Source organism: Stigmatopora argus, chromosome 14 (genome assembly GCF_051989625.1).
Source record: "Stigmatopora argus isolate UIUO_Sarg chromosome 14, RoL_Sarg_1.0, whole genome shotgun sequence".
Taxonomy (NCBI): domain Eukaryota; kingdom Metazoa; phylum Chordata; class Actinopteri; order Syngnathiformes; family Syngnathidae; genus Stigmatopora; species Stigmatopora argus.
Window position 1 is genome coordinate 12204823 of NC_135400.1, and position 9689 is coordinate 12214511.

General features: G+C 49.5%; 2 protein-coding genes across 2 annotated transcripts; both read right to left on the reverse strand.

Moving 5' to 3' along the window:
• Positions 1–62: 62 nt before the first annotated feature.
• On the reverse strand, positions 63–3856 carry LOC144089045 (uncharacterized). The gene is made up of 3 exons (XM_077619856.1): positions 3682–3856; positions 1969–2554; positions 63–1875 (listed from the first exon to the last, which is right to left on the reverse strand). Exons 2-3 carry the CDS (start codon positions 2398–2400, stop codon positions 835–837), a joined length of 1473 nt encoding a protein of 490 aa, XP_077475982.1. The 5' UTR covers positions 2401–2554; positions 3682–3856; the 3' UTR covers positions 63–834.
• A 235-nt stretch (positions 3857–4091) lies between these two features.
• Positions 4092–9395, reverse strand: LOC144089047 (uncharacterized). Its single transcript, XM_077619858.1, has 4 exons — positions 8630–9395; positions 7597–8061; positions 6894–7072; positions 4092–6823 (listed from the first exon to the last, which is right to left on the reverse strand). The coding sequence occupies exons 1-4, from the start codon at positions 8979–8981 to the stop codon at positions 6629–6631; spliced, it is 1191 nt and encodes a 396-aa protein (XP_077475984.1). The 5' UTR covers positions 8982–9395; the 3' UTR covers positions 4092–6628.
• Positions 9396–9689: the final 294 nt, after the last annotated feature.

A 9689-nucleotide genomic window follows, 5' to 3' on the forward strand; every position in this document is an offset into this window, starting at 1 on the left:
TTATTTTGCCAGTTTTCATTGAAATAGCTGGTTTCAATTAGAGGTTCATTGATCGATAAAAATTAGAAAACCGATCTTGTCTAATCAGATCGCATTTAGTCGCACACATTCATAGTCATTCATATAAGAATATAAGTGCACTTGTTGGGTATTTTCATACTTTGGCGACTCGAACATGTTTACGATTGTAATGTCCATGGCATCCTAAGTTAGTGTAGGAAGGAGAGAAATTAGTATTTCCATATTGTCATTCTGTGGCATTTTTTTGCCGCTTAATTAAAAGGCTGCCCTCTTTAATTAAGCGGCCCAAAAAAAATGCAACAGATCTAGGAACAATATGGAAAATATACAACTGCCTTTTTGTGTAAAAGAAAAACGTCAAGAAAAGTGTATATCAGTGTGCAACTAAAAATCACAAAACGGCCTCAATTCTAAGTGATGTCATTTTTGGATGTGAAAACATGATTTTATCTATGATGATGTTTAGGAAATTCCTATACTTACTTTGAACAATTGAATTTATGAAAGGTGCTGCCCAGGCCTTTTGAGTGGCTTGAGGAGTTTGCGACACAAGTCGTGCTTTGGCTACCCAATGGTTTGTCAATTGTTCACTTTGCAATAGGACGGCGTCTGCCGTCATTCTCTTCTTCTTCTTATGACATGTATGCAATAAACGCTCAAACGGCTTTCCTTAGGTGCCGCCTCCACACGCGTGAAATCAGCCGTGGACGACGTCACGATTAGAAAGGCGCCAAAAGGTAACAAAGCGGTGGCTATACGAGTAAAAAAAAAAAAAAAGGATAAAAAGGGGAGGGTGTCCAGTTGTCCATTTGGCTAGCGGGCATCAGCGCGCTCCCGCTTGTGAATCTGCTGGTGCGCCTTGAGGTGGCCCGACTGGCTGAAGGTCTTCCCACAACGTGCGCAAGCGTGCGGGCGCTCGCCGGTGTGCACGTGCTGATGCGCCTTGAGGTGTCCGAGGCGCCCGAAGCTTTTACCGCACTGGGCGCAGCCGAAGGGCCGCTCGCCCGAGTGTATCTTCTCGTGGGTCTTGAGCACGGCGCCGTTGCCGAAAGTCTTGCCGCAGTGCGAGCAGGTGAAAGGCCGTGGCTGGGCGCCGTCGCCCACGTCGTCGTCATCGCCGCCGTCGTCGTCGTGCGCGCGGAGGTGGTCGCGGTACGCCGCCTCCTTGCCGAAGCTCTTGCCGCAGTGCTGGCAGGCGAAAGGGCGCTCGCCGGCGTGGCCCAGCCGGTGCGCCTTGAGCTCCTTGGCCTGGCCGAAGGTCTTGGCGCAGACGGGGCAGGCGAAGGGCCGCTCTCCCGTGTGCAGTCGCTGGTGGGCGCGCAGGTCGTCGGCCTTGGTGAAGCCTTTTGGGCAGTGGGCGCACACGTAGGGCTTTTGGCCCGTGTGGATGAGCTGGTGGCGCTTGAGGTTGCCCGCCTGGCCGAAACTCTTGCCGCACTGCGCGCACGAGTACGGCCGTTCGCCCGTGTGGATGCGCTGGTGCGTCTTCAGGTTGCCCAGCGTGCTGAAGTTTTTGCCGCACTGCGTGCACGAGAAGGGCTTCTCGCCCTGCATGTTGCGCGGCCTCCTCGGCGGCGCTCCTTTAGCCGAGCCCGCCGCCTTGTTCTCCTCTGTCGCCGCCTGATACGGGAATTCGCCTTCGGCCTTGGTCACCCCGTCCAGCAAGAGTAGCGAATCGGGTCGCAGCTTGTTGAGCTCGCTGCGCAGTTCCGCCATGTGGATCGACTCCAAGGCATTGTGCGTCGGCGCCGCCAGCAGCGGCGCCCCGGGGTCCGGCTCGCCCAGCTCTGCCGCGTAGTAACACTGAAGATCCACGTGGTGGTCCGACTTGATGTAGTCCAGCGAGTCGCTCACCTGCCACAAACGGGGCCACATTTCAGTTTAACTGGGATGGATACGTTTTTATTTTAGCGGGTGGGCAGAGCACCGTAGAAAGTAAACCCGTACCTGGGAGATGTAATCAAACACGTAGCCGGTCTCGTAGTGCGACTTGTAGTCCATGTCATCGGCGTGGCGGAAGGGGTCCAGCTGATGATCCAGGTCGGCGCGCTGATGCTCGGCCTTGATGTATTCCAGGCCGCTGATCTCCATCTTAATCTGCTCGCGGCCCAGTTCGGCAGTGGACAGCGACTGGATCTCGGACAGGTCCACGGTGCGTACGGGCTCCAGTCGCTCCAGGTCGTCGAGGTCTTCGGGCTCGGTTTTGACGCACGACAGCATGACCAACGGCTCGGCCACCTCGGCCGCCAGCGAACACAGCGTGGGGGCGGGGCCTTCCGACGAAAGGAGGGCCAACGAGGGGTGGCCGCCCGGGTCTAGGGGCGAACCGCCCTCCGAGGCCAGACTCAGGCTCAAACACTCGGCCTCCGAATCTGTCATGGCGAGGGGCGGAGCGTCACATCAATCTGCTCCGCCCCCGAGACCTGGGCGCCGGACGTTTCTGGCGAGGGGGAGGAGTCCAGACTTCGCCAATGGGTGCCACGGGTTTCGTCTGACGACCCGACGTCACCACCCGCGCCGTCCCGATGGCGGCCTGGGTAGACAACGAAAGTAATTAGTGGTCGACGATTCCGGTTCGATTTCAATAAAGCATCTGAAAATAAAAATCTTTACAATAAAAACTGATGCATCCGGAGTACAAAAGTAAATTTGAAACGACAGTGACAGCAGGCCGCAGCTGGCCCACGGACCGTAGCTTGGACGCCACTGGGTTTAACGCTATTGAATTTTGGGCTGAGACAATTAAGATGCATCTATAGTTTAACCACTCAATACAGTGTCATATTGACTTTTGTTGCATTAGTGAATATACATCATAGTACAGTTCACGGCACACAGTAATATGTTGACTCACATGCCTAATGTTAGATAAATAGAAGATTACACGTAAAGGTGATGGCATGAGCGCCCCCTAATTCTTACAAAAAAAGACAGGAGTTTTTTTGTTTGTGCTTCAACTTCATATGTACTTTTCTTGTGAGTTTATACAAGTTCCTCATGGCAAATGCATTCAATGACCAACTTTGCCATTTCATTCCATTTAGAGAGTTGAATTGAAACTTTTGAAAGATATGCCAAGCAACGAGGAGGGTTTAGGTTGCCACGCGAATCCGCCGGGCGAGTGCAGGAATGCGGCCCAAAAGGAAGAGGAGAACATGGCGGCTAAGGTTTATCTTAGTATGTGGCAAGCGACACTCGAAGGGACAGTTTATCACGTGCGAGCCGACTTTTGACTTGCGGAGACAATATGGAGAAGTAGGAGGCGAGGAAAAGTCTATGGGCGAACACAAAGAGCGGGAGGCGCCAAGGCTAAGCAGCTAGCGACTAAGCTAGCCGGTGGCCATCTTGTTTGTCGGCGCCTCGGCATGCTAAAATAAGCTAGGCTAAGCTAAGTAGCATCCCGGAGAAAGTGAGCGAGAGTGGGAAGGAGGCAGCGCCGAAGGGGGGCCCGAGCTCCCCCGCGCTTATTGTCGCATTAAGCACGGCGTGTGGGCGCAGCGGGGGGTGGCTGACAGCTGGGGCCGAAGCAGGTCAGATGACGACGGTTGGTGGTACGAATGCGGAGCGGAGAGAGGAGGGCCTGACGGAGGAGGCCTGCTTGCCGGCCGGTTGTGAGAGCCTAATGGCGGCGACCGCGGGGGCCTTTCGTGCGGTTCTTACCTGCGGGCGTTCCGCGTCATGGCTACTTCGGCTCCGCTGGCCTCCTGCGACTTGTGGCCAACTCCGGCGGAGCCGCCACGTCCACCTCGGCCTCTCCTCCCCTCAAACAGAGGCCAATTTGTCCCTCCTCCACCTCCTTTCTCCTCCTCCTCCGCCGCCGCTTCTCTCCTCCTTCTCGCTTGGGCTCCGTTCGGCGAGGCGGGTTGCCATGGTAACCGACACTTTCTCCACACCTGGGTTTATAAATGGTTGTTAACATTGTTTTGAGTCGACTCCATTTTTGCAACGATATATTTTATAAAAGTTCAATGGAAATTGAATGGATTTTTTTCCTGAACTCTTTCAGTGCCATTGGCGATATACTAGAACTGGCAGCAAGGTAAAAAATAAAGCGACTATAAAAGATGGAGGCAAGTTCATTGGTCAACATTTATTGACGATCAACACTAAAACATTGAAAAGTTCACATCAACGATCAGAAAATACAAAAAGTGTATCAAAAGTATTGCGTCTAATGACGAAACATTTGAGCAATGTTACAAAACTTCCCTTTTTGCGTGCGTCGACACCACTTCAAAAGCAATAAAGTTTTGTTGTTCGGCCAATGCCGAGAGAAAACATCTAACAGTCCACTGCTTGAAAATGGAACAAAACTAACCGGTCAAAAGTGAAGATTGAATCCTGCTCTTTTTTCATTTAAAAAAATGAGCGCATCACAACAATATAAGCGACGGGCAGCACGAATACGGCGTAAATTGGAGACCTGGCTCAGTGCACAATTACTGACAAAAAAGTGTGCGCTATCATACTCATGTAACTTAGGACAGTTGCAGTTATTCAAGTACAACCTATCAACAATTGTTTAGTATGTGTATTAAAATGGTGTATTTGAAATTAGGGTCAAAGTCGCATAGTGAAGTGATGCACAAAAAAAGAGCATTCAGCATGGTATTTTCACAGTCAATTTCATCTCCATTTTAGAGCAAAATGTACTGTTTTATTTCTTCGGTCAGTATTTTGACTTTTATCTTGTTATGGTGCACTGTGTGGCACAAAAAAAGCAGATTGTGCCTTATACAGTCAATTACCATTGAGTTGAACACAGCTGGAAAATACAGATACTTGATCGGTTTGTGAAAAATGTTTTTTAAGAAGCCTCAAACTAGGCTGGAAACTTGAGAGGATGAATAGCGGCGGTGAAAGAGAAGAATGAAAATGTGTTTGTGCTATTGTTTTTAAGACATTGGCTTATTTTGTAATGAGGACAAGATGGTTTGAATGTGTGGGTGTCAGTCTGAAAAGAATGAGGTAAACACTGGCTGCAAAAACATTAACAAGTCAATGGAAAGTACTTTTTTTTGCAATGACGAGTTCAAAGTTCAGTTAAAGACTGTGTCCAAAACATTCTTGAATATTATCATAAGAGGCTAGCTTATCTTTGCTCATACTGCATGTGGTTGTATTTTGATGACATGTCAATCACATCTTTTAAAACCATACGGTACCTGACCCAAAGGCATTTGATGGATTTCAAACGTACACAATCCATTTCAGCCCATAAAAATCCTAAATAATTGAGATGTTTTAAACCATTGTTTAACATTTTAGCTTTTTTCCCCCCAAATTAAAACAGCAAACTTGGAAAAAATGGTTTGATGGTAGACTGAACTTATTTGGGTACAACCTTGACCAGAAGCATCACTAAATGTATATTAAAAAAAATTGTAACATTGAACATTACAGGCATATCATATTTCAACAAAGTACACCGCTTTCCCAACCCTGACGAAACCGTAAGCGCTAATACAGTGAGTGAGTATCCATGTAGGATGTGCACCCTCCGCTTTTGATTTTTTTTTTTATGCAGAAAATTCTCACTATACACAAGAAATGATGACAGTTCAGGTGGTGGAAAGGTCTGAAAACTTGACAATTAAAAAACAAAAGGACATAACAGTGATGAAAACAGTGATTATTAAACCAATGGTTCTCAAATGTTGACAGTTAAAACATTTTGAGTAAACTAGACATCAGTTATGTTGTTTGAAATCCATATTTGCGTCAACTAGTTGCTCAAAAAATTCAAATATGGTCCAAAAACTACTAGTTATGAAAATGTACTTAGAATATTCTCTTAATATATTTTTTTCCACATTTTGGGTGGTAATCAAGATATTTTTAGCTGAAAAAAATCCTTTGAGAACCACTGCTTTAAACCAGATTAAAATGGTCACAAAGTTCCTGTAAACCCAAGGGAAATTAAAAAGAATAACCGGAAAAGAAATTCACATCAATGCAACGCCACCACCAGTTGGTTGTCGTCCAAACCGGTGGCGAGCGGTGGGATGAGGTCATTAAAGTTGTGTGGGAGTCAAGCGGTGAAATCACCGCCACCGTGTGAGGTATGTGGACATGAGGTGGAACAACAACAACAGGAAGTCGCAGGTGAAAGAAGAAAATAAAAATAAAAAATAGACGTCAATCCTGAGACGAACCCACGACTTAAGAGAAAATCCACTGCTGTCCCTTTAAGAACAAGACGTTCACATCTTGCGGATCTTTTCTGTGGTTGCTGAGCAACAGCGAACCTGCAGCAGGTTGACCACTTTTAAGCCGTCTCTTGTTTCACAAGCCTTTTTTAAAAATTGTTTTGACTTGTGAGCGACTTGTCAATGCGTTCTGCTGTGATATTCAGTGGAAACTTGAGATACGAGTTCCGTTTCTTCAAGCTAGAAAGGAAATAAACTGATTTTTTTAAAACAGATTTCTTGAGGTTGACTGAAATGTCATATTCCAGACATCCCTATGCCCCTCCCCCTCAAGAAAACAAATGATAAAGCGAAATAAGACCAGATCGCTCTTGGGATTCAAACAACAGTCGAGGCAATCCATTGCTCCCGTTTTTGGCATCTTTCAGGTCGATGGCGTACCGGCGTTTGCCATGGGCTCACGATTGGTGTTTAGCCCGCAGGTGGGCGTGGAGGCGGCTCGCCGAAGAGAAGCGCTTGCCGCAGTGGGAACACCGTGGCGGCGAGCCGCCGTCGGAGCCGTCGTGAGTCTGCCGGTGAGCCTTGAGCAGCGACGCGCGACTGAACCGCCGGCCGCAATCTTGGCACTCCGACCAAATTTTGCGACGTTTCCTCTGCAAGGCGAGATGGAACCCAAAGTCGGTCCATGTCAGCTGACTTGCTACTTTATTGCGGTAACCCTACCTTTTTCCCTTTGTCTTCCTCCTCGTCCTCCTCCTCCTCCTCCTCTTCCTCGTCGTCATCCTCGTTGACGTCGTCTTGGGTCTCGCCGGCGTCGGGTGTCCTCTTGTGGTCGTCCGGGAGCTGCGACGTCGTCAGCAGGCGCTGCAACATGGAGGCCGAAGAGCGCACGCCCACACTTCCTGTTGAGTGGAACGTGGTCATTAACCTTCGTCTTGCGTTATTTCTGTTACTTTCCCTCTTGTTCAGGTTGTTTTTTTTCTTACCCTGTTTTTTTAAGAAGAGCAACAAAAATAGATATGATTGGATGCCTTTCTTCTCTCATTCTTATCTTGTTAGGCTTGTTGATTCATGCAAAAATTGTTCTTCTGAAAATTGAGGGCTTTTCTTTTTTGTTCCAAAAAATGCCAGGAGAATGACATTAAAAATAATAACGTTGTTATCCTACTATAATATTCCTCAGTATTAGAAGACATCGGTTAAATGTGCAGTTTTATAAAATACCGTTCCAGTATTATTAACTATAGTAACGATATGTTGTTGGGCTCAATTCCAACCCATATGTATTCACTTACAAACAAAAGGCCAAAAAATAAAACCCTTTTGTTTTAACTTCTATGAACAAAACAATAATTATTATTAGAGACTATATTGCGTTCACGAAATTATAATGTATGGAAATTAAAAACACCAGGTGCAGGCTCACCTGAGGGGCTGAGAGGGGGTTCGAGAAGCGGCGCAGCATCGTTCTCGGGCGACAGGACGTCCATGTCCTCCAGAGGCGTCCAGCGGGGGTCCTGCAAAGGGTCCAGGGCGAGCCCGACCGTGGAAGGAGGCGGCGCCGGTCCCTCGCCGGGGCGCCGTCCCCCGGAGATCTCGCCTCCCGGCTTCCAAACATCTCGGCCCCACTTGCGTCCGGGCGCATCCCCGTCGACGGCGTGCCCGCCGTCCGCGGTGTCCGCGTCATCGGAGGCGGCGGGCGAGCCCGGGCGGTCTCGGGCCTCCCGGCGCGGGGCGGTTCTGCGGCGCTCTAGCCGGGCCTGCAGCGTCTGCCTCTCGCGCTCTTTCTGCGTGATCTCCAGCAGGAGGTCATCGAAGGACGCTTCCACCATCTTCTTGAGCCGGCACAACGCCGAGTGCAACACCCGCTCCATGGCGCTCTTCAGCTGCTCTGAGGGGCCACAAATAGACAACAGTGCCTTGTTAATATATGTTAAAATTTAAAAAAATGTATGAATAAGAGAATATTTAAATCCAACACCAACTCTCTCTTTGGATTATGTCTAGGTGCCATTGAAAGGGACAGGTGGTCAAATTGTAAATTAAATTTAGGCGCCCCCAAAAATTAGCATTTGGGGCAATGTTTGTAGTAAACAATACTTCTAAACAATGAAGTCTATGAAAATGATTATTCCATAACCAATTGGCTGATTAGACTTAGAAGCAGAAAGTTTCCCGAACATAAGAATTGGAACAAGTCCCATTTAAAAAAAAAGCAATTTTAACTTGAGACCTGTGTTGACAGAGGTGACAAGAGCCCCGCCCCCTGCCACGTTCCGGCGCACCCCCTTTCCCCCAGCGAGCACGTGACCCTTCGCCATCTTTGGACAAGCTTTCTTCCATCTTTTGTTGTTGTTGTTTTTTCATGGCATGTCAATCACTCGCGCGAGACTGGCATTACGTAACGTGCTGCGTAAGCGTGGCGTGTTGTTGTGTAATAGCGGTTTCGGCTCGCCTACCAACGACGCGGGCCCGCTGCTCCAAGCGGCGGCTGTCGGTGACTCCGCCGCTGGGTCCGAGGGGCTCGGGGTGCTCCTCGGGCTTTGTTCTACCCACATCCGGGCCCTCGTCGCCGGCCCCAGTCGCCTGGCCTTCTCGGCGTGGTTCGTCGTGACTTCGGCGGCTCTCCCAAGCTTGCAGGCGCAACCGGAGGCGGCGGTTCTCCTGCTCGTGGACCGCGGCCTCGAGGAGCAGCGCGTTGAGGCTGGAACCCACCGTCGAGCTGATCTCCTGGACGGCTAGTTGGACCACCTGCTCCAGGACGGACTCGAGCTGGCCCTGGAAGAACGGAATGTAGACGGCTCCGTTCATGCTAGCGGCTCATGCCGGGCTCCGAGGAGCAGCCGCAGCCGCCGCCTCCGCGTCAGCGTGTCGTGTCGGGGACGGCAGGTTCGCTATCTTGCGGCCGCCTCGAAGCGCTCCTCGGTCGGTGTCCTCTGCCGCGGCGCTCCCACCTCCCCGGTCCTTTCTCCGGAGTTGCCATAATGACGCTAGTGGAAGCGCGGTGCCCTTTTCCGCCCACATGTTTGGACGCCATTTTGATATCGGGAGGCATCTTCGGTGCCGGTGGGGCACTCCCGAAGGCCCAAGCGAAACGCTCGTCCTCCCGGGGGCTACGGGACTTTTGGCAAATCATAAACCGAAGTGGAAAGACGGAGGATCGCTAAGATAAGTTCCGCGTTAGCTCGCGCCGCATGTGCCTTCGCCCAACCCCCAAAATGCGCAATATACAAACACGCCCCCTGAAAATTCCTTGCGCTTTCCTGCTGGCGTTACGGTCATTTGGGACCGGCAACGTCACGCGTCTCGTTCAAATCAAAACTTTATTGACAAGCTGTTTGTTATGGAAGCTTGACGATATTACTTCTTTCGTATTTGTCACGTTGAAACTGTGAAAAATGGATAGACATTGTTAACATACCTGTAAAATTTTGTGACAGTAAACAAATGTTGAGCCAACCAGAATGTGACTTCTGTGTTTTTATCCATTTATTCTCTGCATCTCGGGAAAAAATCCCC